General features: G+C 54.2%; 1 protein-coding gene and 1 long non-coding RNA gene across 11 annotated transcripts in view; one reads left to right on the forward strand and one right to left on the reverse strand.

The window, feature by feature from the left end:
• Nucleotides 1–1396: 1396 nt before the first annotated feature.
• Nucleotides 1397–16580, reverse strand: LOC140844010 (uncharacterized). Of its 3 annotated transcripts, none has more exons than XR_012122073.1 (3): nt 10859–16580; nt 4332–10726; nt 1397–3591 (listed from the first exon to the last, which is right to left on the reverse strand). It is a non-coding gene; the product is annotated as an uncharacterized lncRNA (long non-coding RNA). The 3 variants fall into 3 exon arrangements; XR_012122071.1 differs by having other exon boundaries at nt 1397–2758; nt 3477–3591; nt 4332–16580; XR_012122072.1 differs by having other exon boundaries at nt 1397–2325; nt 2660–3591; nt 4332–16580.
• Nucleotides 16581–16927: 347 nt separating this feature from the next.
• HDAC7 (histone deacetylase 7) overlaps nt 16928–26161 on the forward strand; it is a 33305-nt gene continuing 24071 nt past the window's right edge. For 2 of the 8 annotated variants that reach the window (XM_037009074.2, XM_037009086.2), the window contains exon 1: nt 17190–17388. In XM_037009074.2, coding sequence (XP_036864969.1) covers nt 17370–17388 — 19 coding nt within the window. In that variant the 5' untranslated portion in view covers nt 17190–17369. The other 6 variants (XM_073214876.1, XM_037009098.2, XM_037009092.2 and 3 more) reach the window with 6 other exon arrangements.

Here is a 26161-nt window from a genome sequence, read left to right on the forward strand (position 1 = left end):
ATATATCATACACAAAATGAAGGTAGATGGAAGTGCAGGGAGTTTATTGGGGAGAGGTCTTGGGACCACCAGCTTTGTTGGCAGGGAAGGAAATAGGGTCAGGTAGAGGGACAAGTTGGGCTGCAGTGCAATTCCAGCCTAGGTCCAGCAAACCCTTACGGGGGAGTTCTCAGCTGAGGTGGTGCTTCAGTATGCCCCCATGCTGGGGGGACAGATGTTACGCTGCTGTGCCAGCCAGTCACTGGAAGCAGCAGTCCCCAGCAAGAGTGTGACCTTGATGAGACCTTGAGTTAGCTGGCTCTTTTTAGCCAAGGTGGGTAGGACGGGGCAATATTTCTTCACATTTGTGCAGCCAGGCAGGCCCTTTCAGAGTGGGCCGCTCTGCCCTGGGGAGGGGCCAGAAGGCTTGCAGGCCCTTCCTGTTGGCTGGGGACGGGAGAGCAACGGCCCCTGGAGACCCTGCAGAGGAGCGTGTTCCCAGCCTCTCCCCAGCTCTGGACTCCATGGTTTTCCACCAGGTCATCTTGAGCTTTGCCACTGGACAGTCCTGCTTTCTCACAGGGACAGGTTTGAGCTCCAAGCTTGGCCTCCATGTCCCCTCACTCCACCTGCCACTCCCACTGTATCTCTGCAAAGACAACTGAGATACAGCAAAGCCCAAGTTCCTGCCCTCTCCTTGTGCCAGTGACCAAGCAGGATGGATAGGGGGCCCACTCTCTGGTTCTCCAGGCAATCTCTGGGGCCACGGCCAGGGACACCTGGCTTTGCAGCTTAGCCGAGGGCTCCCCACAGCCGAGCTCTCGTGCCTGGTGCCTTGGGGCACCTTCCGTGCTGGCCCCAGGTCCCTCTGAGGTGTGGCCTGGCTGTGCAGTCCTGGCTTCCTAGACACAGCCAGGAGCAGAGCGCAGTGCTGGGGGGAAGCAGTGAGGGAGACATCCACTGCCCAGTGGGAGGACGCAGGCCCATGGGCCAACTGAGAGACTGAGGCTGAGACAATATTAACGTGGCTTCTGGGTGCTTCAGAGTCACTCCTCCTGAAGCAGAAGCTGCCACATGGGGCACAGCAGTGTAGACTACCGGCTCCCTGTCCTGGCTCTGCCGCTTGTTGCCTTTGCGACCCTGGGATAGTACCTGATGTTTTTCAGCCTCAGTTCTATACAATGGCAACAAAATAATAGTACCTACTTCTAGGTCTGTTGTGATATAAGCTGTGCAAAGTATTTATCACAGTCCCTGGATGGAGCTGTAACTCAAAATGCTGGCCAGCATTATTACGAGATTACAGAAGGGAGGGATGGTCAAATAATTTTCACTGGGAGTTGATACTGCTCCCATCTCCTGACCACTGGTACTGGAACCTCTGGACTGGCCCAGAGGGATCTCTTTGGCCCCGCCATCCAGATCTCAGCTTCTGGAACCATGGGCCCTGTGCTTGGTGAACATCTGCTTGAGCTGGGGAGGGTGTCATTGTGCCATCTGGCCACCAGGGGGCAGGTGTGCACCTTACTAAACCAAATGGCCCCCCTGCACAGTGGGAAAGAGACCGGAAGGTAGGCACAGGACTGAAGCACACGAAGTATAGTTAATACTGTCCCAGCCTCTTTCAGTTATGGTGCTGCTTTGCCAGCATCATTGCCTCAATGACCTGACTCCACTGCAGGCATATCACCGACCCATAATCAACGTCAGTAAGACCTGGTGGGAAGTGGCTCATGCCCAGAGGGGAACCAATATGAGCTCCAAGAGTTGGGCTTGCTCTATGTGTGTGTTGTGTCATCATTTCTTATTCGTTTACCCCAGCGTTTGCTGGCTCTTGGTCCTTTGGTGAGGTGCAAAGCCCACCAAGACCCAGCCTGTCTGCCTGTCCAGGGTCACGTGTCACTGCCCACGCTGAAACTCCAGCCGGGCTCAGCCCACCCCCTGCTGTCCTGGCCCTGGGCCTCAGGGCCCTGCCTCCACACCGCAGTTCTGGCCCTGGACTCCTTTGCACTGCTAAAATTAAAGGCCCCAAAGAGCTTTTGTTTCTGTAGGTTATTAGACACCAATGTTTACCGTATTAGAAATTTAAATTGAGAACCTTTAAAATTTTATTAAAATTTAGAAAATTAGAATAATGAATCTATTCTAAGTTAACATAATACAATTTTTATTAAGAAGATAACCATTTTCCAGAGCAAAAACAATATAGTGGCAAGATGGTATTATTTTACAGTTTTGCAAATCCCTTGAAATTTCTGGCTTCACAGAAGGCGGCTAGATTCTCATATCTGGTTCTGCATTCCACCTGTTAGGATATCACACGCCACGGACCCCCGGGACACTCTTCTGTACACAAGTGAGAGAATGAGAGTAAAAAAGGCAAATAATGTCTTAGAATTACTATGAAAGGAGTTTGGCCTCACCGAGCCCCTGAATGGGGCTCAGGAGCCCACAGGGTCCCCTGGCCACTTTAAACTCACATCCTACCCCTTTCTAAGTGCTGTTTCCTTGGTCTGACATGCCCTCCCCTTGCTTGCTGTCCCCTAGTTTCCTCAGCTGGACAAACTCCTATGGCTCCTTCAGTTTCCAGCTCAGGCTTCATGTCTTTCACAAATTCTTCGCTGGACTTCCCCGTGCCATGCCCTCTGCTTGCCCCATCTGGGTAGAGTTGTGCACTCACTCTGTTGTGGAATGAAGCATCCATTGGGTGTGTTTTAAATTTCCGTTTTGCCTTTGGGGCTCCCTACAAGACTGGAACAATGTACGTCCATAAATGTAGCTGCATAAATGGATTAGTAAGTGAATATGAGGCAATGTGCTATTCACTTCTGTTAGCAAAGATCTGCTCTTCAAATAGATGTCAAGTTAAAATTCTGCTTGGGTCCCTGCTAGAAAATGAAATGCAAACAGACTTATGCAAATTTAAACACCTTCCCTTGAACTTTGGAAACTGAGAAATTCCCTGTGGCTTCAGACCCACATGCTCACTACCTCTCCCTAAAGCATTTGTTACATCTCCCTTTCTGTATGAGGACAGTTTGTTTTATGGACCAAAGTGCAGAACCTAACATCCCTCTTCATGTTTATCTGATTTGATTTATCTCACATCTTAACCTGCTCAGATCTTTGGAATCTTCATTTGTTACCCAATATTCTGACTGTCTCTCCTGGCCTTGCATCTTCCATCACTGGGTCTGCAGACCACATACAGGTTGACTGAGACAGAGTCAAAGACTATGCCCTCCTGTGGGTTGACATTAGCACATGGGCCAGAAATACTTTGGTTCAAGACCTCACTGGGGGCAAGGGAAGGGGATGGGTAATGACTGATTCTCAGGAGACGGGCAGAGTCAACAAGGACATCACAGGAATTTGGGGAACTTGTCAGGGCCTCCACAACCCTCCCCCATCAGGACCCAGCAGTCTCACCCCAAGTCAGAACAGATTCTTAAAGAATTAGACCAGATCTGAAGCAAGGATTGGAGATCCAGAGATACCTGATACCGGGAATGCAGGAAGGAGTGGATCAAGTATCAAATGCCAAGCTGGCTGGTTCTGCGAACTGTCTGAGCTAGACTCAGGGAGGAAGTGTGGTCTCCCAGACACTGGAGGCTGGGAGGAGGAAGGCAGTGGGCAATTGGTAGAACTTTCCTTAGGCACCTGTGCCTTGGTGGGGAATGGAGAGTCACATGTACCCCAGTTTGGCAGCCCATATTTGACTACATGGGGCCTCCCCGTTACCCTCTTCACTTGCACTGAGAGCCCAGTGGGGTGTCTGGGAAGGCGCATGCCACCCAGACCCGGCCCCATCTAATTAAGAACCCTGCACGGGCCTATGAACATCTGTGGCTGCTCGGGTGGGGCTAGGGTGAGCGAGAGCTGGGGCCCCAGCCGTGTCTGCGCCTGGCTCCTGCTTCTTCATTTGCCTGCCAGGACTGCCAGCTGATCGAGCAGCCTATCAGAAAAGGCTTGGCCACCAGGGGTAGCCCTGCCTGGACATGGTGTGCTGAGAGCACCAGTTCAGAGTGCCAAGGAACCCCCTTCCTGATGCCCCCTCTGTTTCCTCTGCTGCCCCCAACCACACCCCCAGTTCCACTGATTTAAATTTCTTCCCCTTTCCCTGACTGGAGCCCTTAGGGAGTGTCAGGGAGGGGCTGGCGGAGCAGTAGGGTGATAAGGCAGGGACAGGGAGAAGTGATAAAGCGGGTGGGAGAGAAGTCAGGCCCACTTCCTCTCTGATAGGGACCCCACCCAGGGGCTCCCTGACTTCTGCTGTGCTCATAGGAAGGCCTTGAGTGGTAGAGGAGTGGAGGGGTGGGAGGGAATGCTGTGGGGGGAGGGGGTCAGGAGACCAGTGGCCTTGGAAGATGACAGTTCCTGGGTGGCTCAGTTGGTTGTTGGTTGTTCTTTGAGCAAATGCTTGCCGCAGCTCTTCCTACCACAGGCCAGCAGTAGGCTGTGAGGGCACAGAGGCAGGCGGGGGCTCCTGCGCTCTCCCACCCCCCTCACACCCTCCCCAGCCAAGGTGCCAAATAAGCATAAGCGCATGACCTTTAAAAGTCGGTCATCCTGAATCCTGAGGGTGTCTCTTACTGGCTGTGTAATTTGGGGGAAATGACTTGAGCTCTCTGGGCCTCAGTTACCTCATGTATGAATGGGAACGTACAGTGTGTGAGGCCAAGGCGAAGGCAGGCTTGTGGCAAGTGCCTGGCAGGGCCTCACTCAGGCAGGGGGCAGGAACAGCAGGACCCCATCTAGGGCAAGCAGGGTTTGAACCAGCTGCGGGGTGTGGGTACTGTGTACCTGTTCTGGCTCCTGCGGGGAGGGTAGGAATGGCACTTACTGCTGGCTGTTATGAGGGCTAGGTTAATACAACATGTTTGGTTGGGGCCTGGCTGCAGTCAGCGCTTGATGACTAGTAGCCCTTACTCTTAGAATTTTCACCACCATCTGGGGACCCTGTCCTCTACCCAGACGGCTCCGCCTTTTAAGGAGCACCTTTCCCCAGTGTGCTCACTCCAAGTCAGGCTTGGGGGGCACATGTGCCTCTTGTGAAGGACAGGCTGGCACCCCATGGTGCTCACAGCCCCGCCCATGCCCCCAGCTCCTCCTGTGGGCAGGCAGCTTCTGTCTTGAGGGGCCCCCTGAGGTAGCAGGAGCTGGTGGTGGGGAGCTGGTTCAGGGGTACCTGGCCCAAGGGCAGCTTGTTCCGACCAGTGCTCTGCTGCCCCCATTATCTCCTTCCACAAAGCCTTCTCCACCCGTCAACCCCCAACCGAGATTATAGACCCTCAACTGTCGCCAACGGCTCTAATTCAGGGACAAGGCTGGGCCCTCGTCCCACACCCACACCCCCTGGCCTTCCCCATCTCTGTCACACGGGGCTGGGGGCCAGGTGTTCCAGGACCAAAGATGGAGGTGGCCAGGAGAACACAGGTCCCCACTGCTGGCTCGCCCCCAGAGCTGGGAGAGGAAAGCTGGTCTCTGGCAGGGAGAGACCTAGAAGCCTCCCGCGTCTTCCACTTATCCGGCCTGCAGGCTCCTCGCTGCCTCTGTGTCTCAGCCACTGGTGCGGTTTCTGCTGCCCTCAGCCTGCTCCCCCCGCCCCCAGAGCGCACCTGGCCCCTCACATCAGATAACCCGACCACAGCGGCCCCCCATGGCCCCTGCTGGCGGCCCCTCCTCGCCTCCTGCCCTCCTCCTCCCCTGCCTCTCCCACACAGATCCCTCTGGGGAGGGCTGGAGAGGGGCCCCCAAAGCCTTAAAGTCCTACTGGGCGATGTGAGAAGACACCCGCCCACCCCCCACCCCCACACACCACAGCCACGCGCACTTACACACACATTTACATGCACGGTGGAAACTCTCTACCCCTGTGCACTGTAGGAAACAGAGTGAGGAAAATCCAGCCTGAGGGAATGAGGGGTGGTGGGTCACAGCCAGGCCAGGTGAGGACCTGCCTCTGGGGTTCACAGCTTCTGGCTCCTAGGCAAAGAGATGTGTCTTCCCTTTTCCAGAGCTTGCTTGCAAGAGGTCACCTTGCAAGTAGTCCTAAGGCTAGAGGTCTTCCCCCCAGGGCCACCCTCAGGCTAGCGTCTGGGCTGGGAAAGCAGAGGGATTAGGCCAGAGCCATTTACAGCCCAGCCCCTGCACTCCCACCGCCCCCCAACAAAGAGCAGGTATGGAGGAGTTATGCAGGAAGAGGTGCTGAGGCTGGGGGCCCCAGGGTTTCCGGATGGGAGGCGGTGGGAAGGGGAGTGGTGGTCTTGGGGCTGGTGGGGGCTTGGAAGCTGGGGCTGGAGGTTTTAATGACTCTTGACAACAAATGAATCATAGGCAAATTATGTGGAAATGATGGTGTAAATAAGGATGTGTTATTTCAAGGCCCCAGTGTGTAATTGTAGGAAGGCAGCTGAGGGGGAGGAGGAGCAGGAGGCTGCCCAGGCCGGATGGCGCCGGGAGGTGGGGGCCCAGGTAGAGTTCCGGTGTTGGGGGGTGCAGGTGACGGCCCACCCACATCTTGTGTCAGCTTAGGTGATATGAAGAGCAGGTGGCTGGCCACAGGGTACCAACCCTCCCCCTCCCTCACACACCCAGAGCTCCTTGATGATCCCCCAACCCTCCCCTAACTTCACTGGGGCCACTGCTACCCACACACTCTGTTCCCTTTTCCCAGGCCTGCTCTTGACTTCCCTGAGTCCTGTCCTCTGGGGCTGTCCCTGCAGACCCAGGGCAAGGCCTTGCTCCCCAGCAGTGGTACAGGAGCCAGCAGAGCTCCAGGAGTTTCCAGGGGGCAGACTATGCTGGAAGTGTCAGAGAATCTGTGCTCTTTCCATTAGAAGAGCGTTGAGCTAATGCCCACAGTGACAGCTCCTGGCACATGGACGGAGCCCAGTAATACACCTGCTGGAGGATTGGATTCCTGACCTCCATGAGGTTGTTAGCACCTCCTAGTAGCCCAGTCTAGGCTTCTGCTCAACCTCCATCCTCACACTCCACTCTTCACAATGCCCACATTCTTAAGTGACTAGAAAACATGCTCATGCCACCCTCTGTTAACATTACCTAGTGTATGTATTTCCTCTCCATCTCTTTCCCTGTGCCTATGTTATTTTTTTCTTTAAAACAGTTGCCATCACAGGGCATGCACAAACCTGTGTTCCCCTGTGAAGGTATGTTGCATTCATAAAAATCTTTTTAATGGCTTCATAATTTTCTATTAAGTGGAAATATAATTTATTTCACAATTTTTCCAATTATAGATGTTTGAATTGTTTCTAATTTTTCTGTATTGTAAATCATTTGGTGGTGAACATCATTATGCACAATTCCTCTGTTCCCTGCATTTGGGCTACAAAAATCTAGTTTAGGGTACATGGGATGGAGTTATTGAGTCAAAGGATGAAAACAGCTTATAGCTCTTACTACCTATCACCAAACTGATTTCAAAAGACGCTGCTCCACGACATGGATATCTCACCCTCAGTGCTGCTGGAGGAAGTGCCTCCTTCATCTTGGTTTGATTGGCGTTATGTACATTGATGACGAGCTGGCTAAACATAACCCTATCTTTCCTTGCTAGCTGTGTTTCCTTTTTGGAGAGTTCTTTTCTGTGCTTTGAACTTCAGTCTACCACTGCTCTAATGTTTACTATCAGTTTGTGTGAGCTCTCTCTGTAAGAATGATTTTAAAGCATTGTCGATGGCCGTCAAGTGCAAATCTCTTCTTGACATTCTCTCCCACTCTGGATTCTGACATGGCACTTCCTCTGCTTCTTCTAAATCTGCTCCCTCTCAGCTGCCTTTACTGGCTGCCACCCTCTGCCCACCCGAAATCTTTGTTCTGTCGAGTTTCTGCCATCTTCCCGCTTCTCTTTCCTTCTCCCCGCTCTTGTGGCCACTCCCACTCCCACCTGCAACTCCAGCTCTCACTGATGATCCCAGATCTTTATTTGTCCCTCCCTTCTCTTCTGAGCTCCAGACAGCAACTGGCCACCCAACACCCGTGCTTGTCCCACCAGCCCGTCAACTCCACATGTCCACTGCCTGACTCTGTATTTCTCCCCAAATTTGCTTCTCCTCCCATATTCCCTAGCTCTGTGCCTGAATACCTTTTGGGTTTGGGGAAAGAGGAGGGTAGAGGTCAGCATGCCTGAAGAGGAAATAAGTGTAAGTCAACCTTCAGCTTAGAGGAAGAGGACAGGGAAGGGGAGAAGGCCAGTTGTCTGGAAAGATACTGCTCTGTGACTCAGTTTCCCTGCTTTCCTGTATGCTAGGACTGGTTCCAGGTCTACAGATAGATGCTTGAAAGGAATGGCTGACCTCCTAGAACAAATTAACAGTGACCTTACTGGCCAGCAAGGACTAGAAAGGCTGAGGCAGAGGCTAAGAGAGGTACAAGTCATTTAAACCTAGATCTTCACTGCAGTTACTATAAGCCACACGGCCTGGTGAGCACCTGAAACGTGGCCAGATTTGGAATGTGCTGTGAGTGTTAAAATACACTTCAGATTTCAAGGACTTAGTATAAAAAGGATGCAAAATATCTCATTAATAACTTTTTGTTTTGATTATATGCTGAAAGGTTTTACATATACTAGGTTAAATAAGTATACTATTAAAATTACATCACCTATTTATTTTAGCTTTTTTTTTTAAAGAAAATGTAAGGTTACATATGTGGGTCACCTTCTGATTCTATAGGGTGGTGCATGTCTAGACTCTCTGGCAGGCAAAACACGGGGCTCCTAGCTGAGGCACAGGGAGGGGGCGTGACAGAGGCAGACGCAGTCTGGAGCCTGGGCAGCTGAGGCTCCGGCCGGACGTCACCAGCCAGCTAAACACCAAAGGACAGACTCTGGGTGGTCTGTCTGCCCCAGGCAAGGCTCCTTTGATCCTGGACTTCCTGGGGCCCTCTGAGCCAGGCCGTGGCCCCCCAGAGCTCACCCCTGTGGGTGTTCTGTTACTCCAGGAAAACAGCCACCGAGAGCCACCCCAAAGCCTTGGATCTCCCCAGCTCAAACCGTCCATGGGGAAGTTCCCCATCATCCCGCTGGACCAGGCCTTGGGCCCCTCTCCAGAAGCCCAGAGGCATGCATCCGCCTGTCCAGAGGGCTCTGTCCAGCCCTCCTGGGCTCAGGCTCAGCCCACCTGTAGTCTGGGAGGGAATGAGAAAAGGGTGGGCTTGACGTCATGCTGCGCCTCTGGATACACTCTCTGGCTCACTGGCATGTTGCTCGTTTGTAATGCCTGTCCTCCCTGTTGTCCCACTGAAAGGGGAACAGAAAGGGAACAGGAGGGGGAAGGGCGGTGGGCACAGAACACTAGGCTGCCCTTCTCTGGCTCATTCTCCCCAGCCTATGCCCCAGCTGAGCCATAGGAGGGCACCAGAAGCTGGGACCACAGTCTGCATGGGTCTGCCCCTCCCTCTGCACCCTCCCCCAACATCCCCAAGACTCCACCTCTCCCAGGTCCTGGCTGGGATCCGAAGGCCCCAGGCAAGTGGAGGAAGGGGAGCCACTCCTACTTTCCCAGCAGCTGCTGCCTCTTCCTGTTTTGCTAAAACTCTGGCTCTGGACCCAAGGGGGTGGGGAAAGTAGCCAGGCACTCCTGCCCCCCAAAAAGGTCAACCTCATCCCCCTGGTCCTCTTAGCTAGTTATTTATAGTCCCCCAGGCCCTTGCTGGGGAGCCAGATCTCTCCTCTCTCAAATGTCAGCAGCTGTGGCCATTGCCCCAGGGATGTAACCAGATGTGCTGGTCATTCCAGATGTAGTGCCAGAGCGGAGGTGAGGCCCTTTGCAGTCAGTGTGGGCTTTCCCTGTACCCCAGTCCAGGCTGCCCTCAACTCTGAGTCAGCTCTGAGGCCACACCTTGAGTACCAGCAGGGTTGGGAAGGTTCCACATATTTTGCCCATTCCCACAGCCTGGCCATATCCTGTGCGTCTCAGAAGGGTCAGCTTGGGCTATAAACCTCTTTGGATTTCTTTGCACAAATTAGGTCAGTATTCATTTTCAGACCGAATTTGTAGAAGAAAACTGCAGTTTAGTGGGACAGAGAGACAGGACTTAGTTTTCTAATGTCTGCATGCAGCTGGAAACTTACGGGGAGCCTGGGGTGCACCAGGCTCTGTAATAAGCATGTCACGTCCCCATCTCATCATCTTCCCAGCAGCCCTAAGGTGACAGGCACTTCACACCCCAGTATGCAGGTGAGGAGCTTCTGAGGGGCCAAAGAACATCCTTAGATTATGCAGTGGGTGAGCAACAAGCTCCAGCCAGGCAGCCTGACTCCAGGTCTGGCTTTAACCGCAACACCACTGCCTGGCTGCAGCCATTCCTCTACAGGTTTCTAAATGGTTCCTTGAAAGCTCATAGTGGAGAAGCATGGAACCCAGCCTCAGGGTCTGCCATGGGGAGACAGTGTCCTCCTGCCCCTATTCACTCACGCAGAGCTGGCATGACGGATTTGGCAGGGCAGAGACTTCTAGAACCCTGCTCCCAGCACAGAAGTGGGCAGGTCAGAGCGCTGCCCTGGCCCACGAGGACCTGGCGATCAGCTACACCACCTTCAGTGTGGGCCTCCCATGACTCTGTGCACACAGATGTCCTTGGCAGCGCAGGCCGCTGGAGTCCTTCCTGGCAGTCTTCTCCCTCCCTGGCCTTTTTGTAGCTGTGCCCTTCTCTCCAGGAGATGACAAATTCCTCGGTGACAGGGACTGTGGCTTCTTTGGCCTTTGTGCCCAAGAACCTGGCATGAAGTAGGTGCTTAATAAATATGAAATTATACTAATGCAAAAGAGTCTGGGGTGGTCACATGTGGGTGGGGCACCTCAAGGTCATGACAAGGACATTCCCGCTCACCCTACTTAGCCACTCTCACCTCAGTTTGTCACTCCTTTCTGATCTCCACTCCCTGAACACACAGAGGCATAGTCCAGACCCACCTTGAAAGACACTCCTGAAGAAGAGAGGTGAGTGTCCTTAGGCCAGGACCTTCCCAAGGTCTTCCCTGGAAGACTCTGTGGCCAGAGTTAAGTGTCTCCAAAGAGGAACCATTAGGCTTGTAACCAAGAGGGACCCTGCCTTCCAGCCAACATTGCCACTAGGGCTGCAGCGGGTCCTGTTGGATGCGTGTGGCAAGGCTGAACCCCCAAGCCCACCAGTGGGGGGACCACTGCATCCCTGCAGGGGACCCTGGAGTGAGAAATTGTGAGCTGGCTGCGGAAAGACGTTTTGCAACTCAAATTTCTTTTTGCTCATGGTTAGCGCCTGGCCCAGTGGCTCCTGACCATGGTCTCTGCTGAAATAGGCATCTCTCTCGGGGGGGGGCAGTGCAGGCTGCCAAAGGGGTGCTGAGCTAGAAGCTTGGACCCCTGCACTCTCTGCCTATTCCCCGGGCACTGATAGACTATGTTGTCTTTGGCAAACTATTTCCCCCGGGTTGAGGGGGGAGCTCAGTTTCCTCTGCTGTAAAAGGAGTAGTTTGCATTAGGTCAGGGCATCCCAAATCTAACCCCACCTTAGAACTGCCCACGAGCTTCCCATTACTGGGCTGTCACCCCAGAGCCTGATCAGGTCTGTGAGGGGGCCCACGAATCTGTTTTTCACATGTTCATCTAAGTGATTTCATATCAGGATTGGGGGAATGCCACAGATTAGATAATTTTATACATCACTTATAGCTGTTAGGAGCAGACATGGTAATATATGGGATGGTCATAGCAAGAGGCTTTGGGGCTGTGGGGTTTTATCAGAGGGCAGGTGACAGGTACTTAGTTCCATCTTGTCTTAGTAACTGTCAGTATTATTGTTCTGTTGCTGGCATTGTTACGGACGTGGCTTTCGCTTCAGGGAGCCCTCATTCCCCTCCATGCTGGGAGTGGGGCTGGTAGAGCAGGGAAGGGTGGGTGAGGCCTCTTGGCCAGAGAACCTTTCTTTCCCTGTCTCCTGGGTGGAGTTCGGCTGCATGGGCTTTTGGCAGGGACCTCTGGGGCTAAGAGAGTGTCTTCCCACCCATCTTCCTCACCCACTCTTGTGTCTCGGCTGCCTCAGCCCTGGGGACTGCCCCATCCTAGCTTCCTGCCAGTCCTACCTCATTCCTGAGCCCAGCTAATCTGTTTGCCACCCCTCTGCTTTCTCGCCTGCCCTGCACACGCCGTGCTCCCTACCTGGAATGTCACCCACCCTCCCCAACACTGATTCACACATCTGGGCTGTTCCAAAACCCAGCTCAAAATTTCCCAATTTCATTCAGGCCTTGATCCACGCTGGTCTTTCCTCTTTGCTGTGTTCTCATTTGTACTCAGAATAACAGAATCAGAAAATTGCTTCAGACTCAGAAAAATAAGTGGAGATGGATTTAAACCAGTTTCCTCATTTGATAGATAGGAAAACTAAGGCCCAGAGAGGTTGTGACTTGGCCAATATCACACAGATAATGAGATTTTTTAAATAGCTACCTTTGCAAGAGGCTTTCGAGTATTTTATGTGTTTGTTTTGTTTCCCCCATACATATTGTAATCCAAAGGCCGAGGCTGTTAATATTCTCTTTAACATTTTTTATCACCACTGTGTGTGTTGTATATCCAGAGGCCAGAGTACGCAGCTGTAATATTTCTTATGCAATTATAACAATTCAAAAACTCACAGGGGTACAAACTTTGCATATGTAATTCGTATGCTCTCATATCAGCCCTGTGAGGTAGATAGCCAAGACATTGCTATTTCACAGAGCAGGAAACTGAGACTTAGAAAGGTGTGACCCAGGAAGTTAATGGGAGGACTGGGCCTAGAACTCAAGGCCCCTGACTTCCAGCCCCAGCCCAGGGCCCAGATACTCACAGGCCTCTCTTACAGCTCTCTCCTATTGTCCCTGACTTGGACCTGGAGCAGTCAAGGGAGTGACCTCTACCATCTTTTGTGTTCATTTTGCCTTCATCATGTTGGGGTTGAAGAGACCCTGCCTTTGGCTTCTTGCCCCTCCCTATCCTGGCCCACTGCTTTCTCCTTGTGTCCCCTCACCACACTGTTGGCACATAGACACACACACACACTCGGAACTGCAGGTGTCTAGGGCAACAGACCACAGGGGAAACCACATCACCTTGTTGACACTGTAGGGGGACGGGGGGAGGGCCGTGCTTGGTTCTCTCCACCTGCCTGGTGCCCATGGTCATCTCGCCTCCCGACTCGAGCCATCTGGTCTTACAGCCATGTCCCAGCCTCTTCTTGATTTATTCATCTGATTCTGCCCATCAGACTATCCAACCAATACATCCAGCCCAAGAAGATGTATAACCTCTTCTTAGGTCCTGAAATAGTGATGAAGGACCAGCTGGCTGCACCCCAAAGCCACACACACCTCAAGCCTAGCTAGAATACTTACAGTGCAACAGGGAAAGGTGGGAACCAGGGATGAGACAGCATGGTGGGGGGCAGTGAGGGAGGTAACTTGGCATCTAGGATGTCACACACCGATCGGCCAGGACCTCAAGTGACCAGGTTCACACTGGGACAGGATGCCGGCAGCAGCTTCTGCATTGTTTCCACCTGCTAGGAGAAACTGCACAGGCTCTGAACCAACACACTTGGGATTAAGTCACTTGCGGGCTCTGTGGACATGGGCAAATCATTTTGTCTTTCTAAGCTTTAGTTTGCTCACTAAAACACTGAGGACAATAATGAGATATAGGTGTAAGGGCCTTGAGCAGCACATAATACAAATGAACACTCAGTCCTAATTATCTTCTCTCCTATCCTTCCCTCCTTTCCTGCCTTCTCTTCCTTTCTGCCCACCTGCCTTCCACGTGCTATGTCTGGTCCCCTGAAACAAACCCTTGGGGATCTACCTCCCCTTTTAGTCTGCCAGTCCCAAACCCTGTGTATTAGCATTTGATTCCAGGTTTAGAAACTTAAATGCGAAGCCCAACCCAACCTCCCACCACGGCTGTCCTCTGAAATCCCACTGAGGCATTGGGGCCGAGCACTGTCTCACTGGCTTTGTAGACGAAGTGTGGGAAGTGCGGCTTAGGGGAGGAACTGTGGCTTCAGTGACCACATCTAGAAGGCTGGGACAGAAGTGGTCTCAGTGTCCTGAGGTTTAGACCAGACAACTTTCTGGAGCTTTGAATTCTGGCACAAGGTGGGCAACAATAATATTTGTGGAATTAATGAATGGCCCCATCATTTACTAGTTATATAATTTTGGTCAGGTTTTTCTCAACCTCTATAGGTCATTCTTTAATCATGAGCGTAAGGATTACTGTTAAGATTAAATTATCTAATGTTTCCCAAGGGGATAGCAGAAGGCTGCTACATGGTAAACAGTCAGTAAAAGGTAGAAGGAGAGGAGAAAGAAAAAGAGAAGGAGGTCTAGGCCCAGAACCCCAAAGAGAAGCAGAAGGGGGGAGTCCTCAAGCTGTGTCCTGGCCAGAGCCCCCAGGAAGACTTGAGGAAGTCAAGGCAGGTCTCCCAGGGCCCATCCCCTCAGCTGGGTGCTTAGCTGGGCAGTCTGTGAGAGGCCTGGAGTCAAGAGCCTTTTAAAAAACTTCCCATGGTGATTAGGGTAGAGGAAAGAGAAGTTGTCTGCACTTCTCGGCCTCATGTCTCTTAGGGTTCCTGGTGGCTCTGTTAAGATTCCCCAGCAGGGGATGTGTGACTTAGAAACTGGCTTAAGACTCCACAGTGGGGGTGGTGATAGTGATGGAGAGGTAAGGAAAGCTAGGAGGGGAAAGAGGAGCACAGTCCAGCTTCCCAGATGTAAATCTTACATACTGTTTTTCTCTCTGTCTATACTTTGGGGGAAGTGAGTCCTGCGGTGTGTAAAAAGCCATGTGCTGGGCACTGTGGAGACAGACTGAGGCAGGGGGAGATACCCTTTTTGTTGAAATCTCTCAGAACTCAGTGATCAGGTCAAAAAGAAAAAGAAGGCTCACAAACAGATGAATGATGCTCATGGTAGAAATGAGCAAACAAGGGCCTGATTTCAGTCCAGAAATAGGTACAGGAGTCCTGGTGGGTATTAGGTGGGGACACTGTGGCGCAAAAGGACAGAGACAACAGGGGAAAGGCTGGGAGTCTGAAGTAACCAAGCAATTCTTCTGGAGGCTGTGGGCACAGAGAAAGGATATGGAAGGAGGGAGGTCTGGCTTGAAGGTGAGGGCTGCGAAGCACACATGCGAGGTGGAGGGACATGCATCTTGCCAAGTCACCATGGGGAGGCATGGGAAAAAAGGGTGCAGTGGCGGTGTCTAGCGAGGGGATGGTCCTTGAAGGCCATGAACCAATGTCTCAATTCAACAACCCACAGGGAGCTTGAATTCTGTGCAAGGCACTTGGCAAGACCCTACAAGAACTGTGCTAAGACAGTAGCCGGGTTCAGAGGATGTCCACCTTTGAACATTCTCAGGAAAGAGAAGGAGAATTGAGATAGAGTAGGTGGGTGAAGGTCAATGTAGAGAGAAAGACTGACAATGTGCTGGGTGGGGGTACTTTAAGGGAAGGAAAGAATCCCTGTAGCTATGGTAATCAGGGAAAGTGGAGAAGGTGGTATAGACCCTGAGGACTGGGAAGATTTCCATAGGAAGAGAATGGGATTGGGAAGATGTCCATTTTGGGAGGGAACTAGATAAACCAAGGTCAGGAGTTGGTCATGATGGGGAGCTGCAAACAGACCAGTTTGGCTGAAATAATAATAGTAATAATAACGACCAACATTATTGAGCATTAAGTACCAGGAGGCACTGAGCAGAACAGTAGGAGAGAGAGGTGTGTAATGCGGTGGCGCCATGTTGTAGCAGGGCATGGAGGGCAGGAAAGGAGTGTGTGAGGATAATTTAATAAAAGCAGAGGTCTAGGGTCTGTCTCTTGAGTGAGAGGGAGGAAAGGACTGAAGTAGGAAGCCAGCAGCTGAACTCCAAGGTAGCAACAGGCAGTGAGGAGGGCACTGCTTGCAGGAACAGGGAGTAGTGGGCAGAAGCTAGACCTGGGCGTGGCCAAGCCCTGCTAGGCCACTGTGGACCCTTGCTTCACCTCTGATGTGCCTCTTTGTCTGGCTCAGCCTCAGTTTCTGCTTCTGCAGAACTGTGAGAATCTTGGGGTTCCCAGAACAGAGGGAGGTAGGATGGGATGGAGAGAAGCCGCAACCGGCCTTGGTGCTTTCCTCACACTACAGGAGAGCCCGCTCAGAGCCGTGGAGCTCTTCCCTTCCCAGGAACCGCTGTGTCTCTGACCCAGCAGATTGCTAGAGGCGACAGGGCCGACAGGCTAGGCCAGGAAGCGCAGCGGTGGGGTCCGCAGCCCCTGACCCCTGAATATGACCTCGACCTGCTTAAAAGGAGGGGGCAGGGAGGGTTGCTGCGTAAAGCCACCGGAGCCGAGTTTACTAGCAGAGAGAGGGCTGGAGGCGGCCGCATTCCGACTCACAGACTGGAACATTTCTGTGATCCGCTGTAATGCACTGGGAGACACTGGGCGCATTGCTGAAGTTTGACTCATAGGGACCGGGAGGGGTAAAGACGGGGAGGGAGGGGGCGGGAGGGGAGAAACGGGAGGAAGAGAGGAAGAGGAGAGGAGGGGAGGAAATCCCTTGAGAAATTCCTTTAAAAAAAGAAAACTTTCAAAATCCGCACCACCCCCAGCCCCCTTTTCTTTTAATAGGAACAGGCTGGACCCTTCTGTTCCCCTCAGCAGGCGTGGGGGTGGGAGTGGCAGACGGGGAGGGCTGGGCAGTGATTCAAATCAGATCCTGGAACTTTCCTCAGGCAAGTCGTTCTTGGGGTGGGGGTGGGGGGTCCGTCTGGGATTCCTAGCACGGGACTTGGGATCCCACGTGTGTTCCACTGTGCCCGTGCGTGGTGGTTTGCTTGTGGGCTCTACGTGTCTGTACTTGGGAGCGCGAAGGCTCCTGCCGGGTGTAAACACGGATGTGTGCTCGCGTGCGTTGTGTGTGCACGGGTGCGTGCGCTCAGGTATCTGGCTTTCCGGGAATTGTGCGCGGGTCAGTGCGTCGCGGCGCGGGTCGGGGCCGCGTCCCACGTCCCGGGGTCGGCGCTGCCTTGCAGCCCAGCGCCGCGGTCAGGCCGCGCCGTGCCTGCCGCCCGCCCGCGCGCGCGCCCCGCTCCGGGTCTGCGGGGCGGCGTGTCCCAGGGCCGCGAGCGCCGGCCCCCTCCTTCCCCTCCCCCTTGGCCCGCTCTCAGCCTCAGATAAAGCATTTCCTTCCATTGTCATCCTACCCGGCCGGCCGGGCTGCCAGGGCCCTCCCCCTCCCGGCCCCCTCCCTTCCTCCCGCGTCTCACAGTCGCTCCGCAGCCTCGGCGACTGGGGGGATGTGAGGCCGGCGCCCAGCCCCCGGCGCGCCATGAGCCCCCCGCTCTGAGGGCTCCGGCCCCTGGATGCACAGCCGCCGCGCCGGTGAGTACTAGGCGGCCGCCCCCGCCCCGCCCTGCGCGCGGCGCCGCCCGGCCCCGGCCGGCCGCGCGGACCGGGCCCTGCGTGCGCCCCCCGAGCCCGCGCCCGCGCCCCCCGGCTGCGCGGGGCTCCGGCAGGCTCTCGACCGGAGCTGGTTCGGGGCCGGAGGGCTCGGGCCTCCCGCGGGGCGCCCACATCCGCCCGCCCCGGGGCAGCGACAGGCCGGAGGGAGGGAGTAGGAGGCCCCGGGCCGCCGGCGCGCAGGTCCCCGTACCATAATCCTCAGTCCCGGCGAGGACGGGCCGGGGAACCGGGAAGGGAGGGACAGCCGCCGCGGCCTCGGGAGGGGGCGGTGCTCCGGGGCGGAAGGTTTGGAAGCGCGAGGGCAAAGGGCAGGACCCACTGAGTTGGGGCAGGGCTAGCGGCGCTGGACATCAGCGCCCCCATCCGCGGATCCCGGCAGGGCCGCCCTGCGCCTGCTCCGCGGCGGAGAGTGATCCCCGGAGGGAGGGTCAGGACGGCGAGGCCTCTCTGAGCGCCGTCCCCCGCCTTTGCTCACCATCCGGCGAAGAGGCACCTGTGCCCGAGAGAGCCGCGGAGGTGCGGGCCGCGGCGCGGGAAGGTGGGGCCGCGGGCTGTGTACTGGGGCGGGAGGGCAGGACCAAGCCTGGAGTCCGCTGGTGCTGGGGAGAGTGCGGCAGGCGGCAGACCTGGCAGCTGGGCTGGGCTCTGACGCCTGGAGCGTCTAGGCTCTTGGGCTGGGAGAAGCTCTCCGGGACCTGCAGGCCGCCCAGTTCCCCCTGCCTAAGATCTGCTTGCCCCTTCCGGTCTGATCTGCAACCCTGCTGCCTCTCCCGCCATGCCCAGGCCATGCCTTTGTCCCTCCTGGCAGTCCTGCGGACCCAGGCCTCCCCTTGTATCTGGACTCCAGCTATCTTGCTGCTGACCATCGGTCCCACACCACCATCCAGCATCTGCTTGAGGCCCAGCTCTGCCTGCCAGTTCGTAGGGCGAGAAGCACGGCATGGGTTCTCGGCGGCCCTGCTGAGGACTCAGCACCTGGACTCAGCCTGTTCCTGGGCCTTGCACCTGGACCCTAGGGGACCTTCCTCAGTGCCCCTGCCCAGCCACTGTGCTGAAAGGAGGCTGTGACTCGGCCCTCCACCCCCTAGTGGGGCACTTTGGCAGCCCATTTCTCCTTAACAGGACCCCATAGGCCAGGACCCTGGAGTGGCTTAGGCTGCCACACACACTTCTCTCATGCCAACCCCCTTATAATTCCCAGGTCCCTTCAGCTTCTGCAAGCCATCTCTTAGCATCTCATTCTTGTTACTTTCTGCTCTCTTTTCTCTTTGCCCTCAATTAATTAGTAATCTCTGCAGGCACCTCTGAGGGAAACTGAGGCACAAAGCAGTCCACTATGGTGTCCAATTAACCTAGGCTGGAACCAGATCCTGGAGTCAGTGGGACCCCTCCCCCACATCTAGTCCCTGATGTTCCTTGTGCTCAGAGGGGCCAGCTGCCTCTTGGTGTTACATCTGGAATGGCCCTGGGCAGTGGTCTCCTGAGGCCTTGTTGCTTGACTTGAGCCTGTGGGTGGGTGTCTCTGCCTGCCAGGTCTCAAGCTGGGACCCTGAGTCTGGGAAGGGTGCACTCAGGTCTTGTAGTGGCCCTCACCCTCCCAAGGGTCTAAACTGGTCACTCTGCTTTGACACTAGAACTGTTTCCCCATCAACAGAATGTGAAGAAAATTTCAGGTACACTTTCAATAGCAGAGGAGGGCAGGCTGATTATAAAGAGGTGTATTTGGTGTCCAGTGTGGGGGCTCTTATGCCCCCTACTTACTTCAAGGATAATGGACCCCAGTTTTCATCTTTGGTGGCCTCTGGGAATGAGAATTGGAACTTTATCTTACCCAATCCTGTTGTAAGACATTTGGGAGTGAGAAATTCACGCAACGTAGGAGTAGAGAGTGGGGACCTCCTATAGCTGTCGGCATGCTTGCCGAAGGACCCGGAAGGCAGAAGTCCATGTAATTTCCAACTCCTTTCTGTCTTTTTCTCCTGGTCTTTCATTAAGAGCTGGTAATTTTGAAGTTGGGGGGGACCTTAGAGAAGATGAATTAATGCAAGGCTCAGGGTCACCCAGCCAGGGAATGGGCAGGCTGGGGGGCAGGAACCAGACCTAACTGCTGGTGCCTATTCTGGTCTCCGTGACCTGGCGCAGGTTTTGCCTGTGTCCACCCCTCACACCTTAGCTCTCACCTGTCCTCAGTCAGACTTGAGGCTGGGGCCAGTAGTGCGGTGTGGGCTATTGCTGGAAGGCTCAGACTGTGCGCGCGCGCGTCTGTGTGTGTGTGTGTGTGTGTGTGTGTGTGTGTGTGTGTGTGTGTGTGTGTGTGTGTGTGTGTGTGTGTGTGTGTGTGTGTGTGTGTGTGTGTAAGGCTCAGACTGTGCGAGCGCGCGCGTGCGCGTTTGTGTGTGTGTGTGTGTGTGTGTGTGTGTGTGTGTGTGTGTGTGTGTGGTGGTGGTGGTGGTGGTGGTGGTGGTGGTGGTGAGTTTGTTCACTAGATGGGGCACTTCCTCTGGGGCAGGAAGCTTGATTTCCTGATTTCCTGTGCTGGGGGCATTAGTAGGATTAGGAGTGGGGGCTTAGCCCTGGGCCATCCCTCATATTGTTGTTTGGACCCATTGACGGGGGTAGAGTTTCTGCATAAGGCTGCTCCCCCCAACCCAAGGGTGGCCGGAAGGAGAGTGTTGGTAAGGAGGCCCAGGCAGAAGCAAGAGGAGGCTGAGAGGGCAGTGGGATGAGGGGGGCGGTGGGCAACATGGCAGGAAGCCTGGTCAGCAGGTGACCCTGCCGGGTATTGTGTTTCCCTGTGATATTCCCTCCACCCCCTACCCCGGGTTTCTGTGGTAACCTTCCCAGGGGAACCCAGACCTTCAGGCTGCAGGAAGCCCTTTCCTCAGCCTGCATGTTAGGAGGAGTCCCTAGACTGGGCCACCTCCCTAACCCTTTTGGCTCCCGAGGACCAGGGCCTGGGAGTCTAGGTGAGTGGGCTGAGCAAGCCCTCACTAGGGTGCTGGGTGGAGGCCCCTTTGGGTGTCCTTGCTGCAGGCTTTCCCTCACCCCATCTCTCCGCTGCCCGCTTCCCAGCAGCCCTACCCCTAGGTAGACAGCATGCTGCCTGGGGCACAGGTAGTGGTGGGGGTGGCAGAGGGATGTTTTCATCAGTGGAGCACAACTCCTTTGGTCCTGGACCAGTTCCCAGGGACAAAATAAATTCAGCATAGTGTCTGTTTAGCGTGGGTCAATGTGTGACGGGTGTACATGCCCACTGGGTGTGTGATGGGGGTCTGTGTGTATGCCCCCAGGCTTTGTATGTACATGTGGTTCTGTGGTAATATGTGATCCATGTGGTAGCTCTGCATCGTGTGTTTTTGGAGTATGCACACATGTAGTACAAATGTGTGTCATGTATAGGTGTGCACCTTTGCAATTTATGGCTCTGCATGGAGTATACCGACATGTTTGACGGGGGGTGTATACCTGTGCAGGAGTGACTTTTTAATAGAAGTCTGGCAAGTACCATGTCATCCATGATTCTCAAATGCTAGTGTCTGGACCGTTTGTTTCAGAGTCACCTGGGAGTATGTTAAAAATAAGATCCTCAAATCCCATTCCAGACTGACTCTGCAGGGGTGGGCCTGGGAATGTGGATTTTAATGTGTGCTTCAGGTAATTCTGCAAAGCGGTGTTTGAAGAGCACTGATCTGGGCCAACCTCTTCATTTTTTTTTTGAGGAAACTGAGGCCCATAGAAGATATGTGGTTTGTGTAAGAAGACAGAGTAATTAAGAGAAAGAACCAGGACAGAACCTCAGGCCTTCCAAGACTAGCCCACCTGTGCACACTCTGTGTTTGCAGTATGCCTGTGTCCATAGGCGGCACGATGAAGGGGACCAGATAAGGCTGGTGCGGATGCCAACTGGGCCTTGACCTTTCCCCTGGGGTCCCAGGCTCCCTGACCTTGTTCTTCCTGTTATATCCTGCTCTGTCCTCCTCGGGGAAATCCTGGAACTGTTGAGCATCACCCCTAAAGGTGACGCTGGCAGCCAGAGGCCCCATGTGCCAAGCCAGTCATCAACTCTCCATGCATTCACTGGAGGCGCTCTGGGCCTTGCTGTGTGCCCAGCACCTGGCACAGACATGCAGTGAACACAGAAGTGGAGTGCTGACCTCAGGGAACTTGTACTTCATGGAGGAGACAGACAGTAACAAAGAGGCAGGTAAAGAAATGAGTGTGTATCTAGTTACACATTGTAAAGGCCCTAACAAGGAAATGAACTGGTACAGCAACTGAGATTAACAAGGTGGGACTTAGCTAGGGTGGCCAGGGGAGGCCTGCTGAGAAGGTGACTGATGCCTAGATGAGACGCTAGCCCCAGAGGCTTCCCAGCCATGCTTGGGCATCACCTGGATCCAGGTCGGGACCTGGGCTGAGTGCTGGTATCAAAGCCAGCAAGCTTTCTTCTCCAGAAGCGGCTCGTGGAGGTTGGCAGGAGGGAGGGCTGGACAGGGCTGAAGCAGGCTGCTCCATGGAGTGGGGATACAGTCTTTTCCCTTCACGGGGCCGAGTCCAGGGCCCTGTGGATGTATTGTGTGTGCTGGGAAGGTGACACTCTCTGGGAGCTCTCAAGCATCACCCATTCCTGACGCCTCTGCGTCACCTTCCTCCCCACATCATCTCCCTACCTGGGAATTCCTGTGCCAAGTCCCTCCCCTCTGGGTCTAGCCTGGCTGCCTCTGTGGCCACTGGGATTTATTTACTTGGTTTAGGAATCACAGTGGAGAGAGGGGGTCAAGGTTGGTGAGGACCTGGCCCTGGAGGAGAGGACAGGGCAGGAGAGAGCATGGAAAGCCCTTTGGCTGAGCACCGCAGGGCCTTTCCTGGGCTCTTGGAACCTGCCTCCCCCCTGGGAGAGACCCTGAGCCCAGAAGGGCAGCCACAGCTAGAAGGCAGTGTCCCCTTACAGTCTTATCCTTTTCGCCCTCAGGAGGGTCTCTTTCACATACACAAGTAGCCTTCAGACCCTCTCATCCCCAACCTCTTCTCCTGGTAGATTTTCCCTGTAGTACCTGTGGCTTAGAGACCTGAGTATAGAGAAAAGACCCTGTCTCCCCCTGCCCCCCCTGGCTGACATTCCACCCTGGGCCTCCTTTAGGCTGCTCAGTGCACAAACCCCCTCGACTATTGGCCTTCCCACCCAAGCTCAACTCTGGGGGCTCCACAACCCCCATAGCAGGATGGGGAGGGGATTTTCCTAATGGGAGGACCCTGGACTAAACTCATACCCTCTGTTGCCATGCCTTCCCACCCCCCACCATGTAGTTTGCAGGGATGGGAAACTGGCTGTCAGGACCATAGGCCTTCGGGGAGCGCCTCATGTCCTGGGAAGAAAGAGGGGTACCTCACTCCCCTTCCGGAGTCCTGCCTGACTCCCCGCAGAGCCCATTCCGAGGAGCCAGCTCTGGCTCCTGCTGTCACCCCAGCCCTCCAAGTCCCAGTCCTGCCTCCTGTAGCTCCCAGCACGGCCAGGGGAAGCAGGGCAGGCTGGGAGCCGCAGGTTCGGAAAGAGCCCTGGGTGGGGGAATTCGGCGCCTGGGCTGCAACCGTCTTGTTTTTCTTGCTCCACAAACCTGCATGGGCATCCGCTGCGCCCTTGAGGGCGTTCAGGTTGTAGAACTGCTCTCAGAATGACAGGCTGGTGGCACCCGGTTGGGGCAGAGGGTGGGGGTGGGGTGAAAGGGGGAGCCCCAGGCAAGGGGGAGCTGGAGGGTTAAAAATAGCAGCAGCCGGGTTTCGGTTAGCAAATGTGGAGGCGGGGAGCTGGAGGCGGGGCAGGCAGCAGGCAGTGTTTGCCCGCAGCACAGAGCTGTGCTTCCCCTGGGTCCCAGGAGTGAGTCACTGTGGAGACACTGATGAGGAGCCGGCACAGCACCGCCACCCCCAGCTGGGGTGAGGGGCTGAGCGCAGGCTTCACCCCCACATTCCAGAGGATGTGCATGTCCCCTCCAGGCCCTCAGAGCCCCTCCAGAGTTGGGCCTGGGGGGTGGGGGGGCACTGTGTGATTCAGGGGAAGTCTCCGCCAACTGGCTGTGGGACCTTGTGTGAGGCTGCCAAGGGCTCTCCAGTCCTGGTTTCCTCCACTTCCAAGTGGGGATTTTCTCATATGCATTTGTTAACATTTGGTGGGCTCTAAAGCACCCTACCAATGTTAATCCAGCCTGGACTGCACTGTGCCTGTTGCAAAGCTTGGCAGAAAGGCCTCCCAGTAAGGGATGGCTTTGGCAGTCTCTATTTCTTCTGCAAACAGTTAAGTGTAACCTTGGCACATGGCTCTCTCTGTGCCTCAGTTTCTCTGTCTCAGTCATGTGATGATAACAGTTTCAACCTCATGGGGTTGCTACCAAGATTAATGTAAGTAATGTTAAAACCATGCGTGGTATGAAGTCAGTGCACACAGAATATTCATCATTATTATTGGTGTTATTGTTCATATTTTTGAAGGTCAGGGATAGGGAATGTCAGAGACATGAAGAACAGAAACTGGGCCCAGCCCCAGATCACAGGAAAAAACAGGCCAAATTCACTGTTCCAGATTCCTCCACCCTAAAGGCCTGGAGCGGCAGGAGTCCACAGCCAGAAGTCGCAGGGTGGACCCCTTTCCTCGTGTTCACTCTGCCGCCTGCAGCCACCCCCAGTGAGGCAGGGTGTGAGGGACCCAAAGGTCTTACAGCCAGCTGGCACTGGGGAGGGCTTGAGACAGATCTCCTGACAGCCTTGGTGCTGGTACCTGGCCAGCATCTGCTGAGGTGACCTTTATTTTAGCCCATCCCTGGCAATTCTTAAGAGGAACATGAGGTAGAGGAGGGATGGGAAGGCCAGTGATGTCAGCAATAGTATTCCCAGCACTGTGGCCGTAGAAGAGGCAGGAGGCATTTCTTTCAGGAAATGATCATTATTCAGCCTACAGGCATTCATTAAGTCATCCCTGACTTTGTGCCCAAACCCATTGGTGATTCAGGAGAGGCAGAGGACCCTGGGTGGTAGATAACACAGAACCTCAGAGAATATGAGGTCCAAGAATATAGTATATAGTCAACAAAAGCTTTGTGTGCTGGTTCTCGTGAGAACCAGAGGTTACTTCTTGACTTTGCCACCCATTGGCTGCACCATCTTTATATTTGTGTGTGTATATGTGCATCTGTATTCTGTTTTATTATTACCAAGGCAGTTCGTGTGCATTGTAGATAGACAACACAGACAAGCAAAAATTTAAAAATAAAAAACCACAATCCCAGAAGCCTGAGAGCACTGCCACGGTTCCTCAGTGCGTACCTTCCATTTTCTGATAGGCCTTTATATGCCATACTATTACCAAAATGAGATCACACTGGGTATGCTGTTTCCTTGGTCAGTGATCTCCACCTTCCACTGCAGTAAATTATCACCTTATTGAATTTCAAGGCAGCCAGAAATTGTCCTTCGCAGCTGGTTTGTCCGACTCCATACCTGGGACCATGCATCTGGCTACTGAGTTCTCTGCAGGCTGTGCAAGCACCCTGGCTGCATTTGTGATCTGGAGAAACCCTGGCTGACCAGGTCTCAGGGATAGCATCGTCTGCATAAGGGAGTCACATTACATGGCGAATCTGTCCAACAGACCGCTGCAGTCTTCCAGAAATAGAGGGCAAAATGAGGGGGCTTCCAGGGCACAATGGGGATAGGGACCTCTGGGGTATTTACTGTTGTTAATATTAATGTGACACCTTGGCAAGTGCCAGCATCCATAGCTTGTTGCTGTTCATGGACTCTTATCCGTGATGCCCCCAGGCCATGGAAGAGGCTGGGATCTCCCTAGTGGCCTCTGCCTTCCCCCACCCAGTCCAAGGTGCCATGGCCATTGGCTGTGTTCCTGGTCCGAAGAGCCTGCCCCAAAGGTGGGTGTCTCCTGCACTGGTGGGCACCTCCATCCCTTCTACCTGCTGTAGCCTGCCTGTGTGTGAGGCCTGGGAGAGTAAGGGAGAGAGGAGGAGAAGAGAGCATCTCTCCCCAAGGGAATCGGCTCCTGAGTAGCCACTCCAAGGGCGACTTGCTCTGGTTGTGCAACCTGCAGCTGATACAGGGCCTGACAGCTTCCAGGCTGCTTCCACACAGGGCCTGACCCTCTGGCAGCCCTGGGAGTTTGCTTGTTTAGTTATATCCTGCTGGAGGCAGCTTACAGAAAACAAAATGGCAACATGTACATTCACAAAGCAGGGAAAATATAAGATGACAAAAGAAGTGAAGTTCAGGCCGGGAGTGCCCCATGGAGACAAAAATATGGAGGGACACAGGCAGAGATAACGATCTCTTATTTTTTGCTGTTGCTGTTCTCTGGATGGGGTGCCAGCACACAGAAGGGCCATGCTGGTGCCGGAGGCACGCCAGGCACTGATGTGGGCCTGCACTGTGTTCTGGGCCCTCTCTGAGGCGAGTGGGTGGAACTGGGTGTCCACACAGTGTAGTGATTATAAGCTTAGGTTCTGTAGCCCCACATCTCCACTTACCTGCCATCTATGGGACATCTCTTAAGCCTCAGTTTTCTCCTTTGTAAAATGATAACCGTATTTACCTTCTAGGATTGTTGAGAGGACTATATGAGACATGCCCAGCACAGTAACAAACACACAGTAAGCATTCAATACGTGACTGATCGTCACCCATATTATAA

Source organism: Manis javanica, chromosome 10 (genome assembly GCF_040802235.1).
Source record: "Manis javanica isolate MJ-LG chromosome 10, MJ_LKY, whole genome shotgun sequence".
Taxonomy (NCBI): Eukaryota; Metazoa; Chordata; class Mammalia; order Pholidota; family Manidae; genus Manis; species Manis javanica.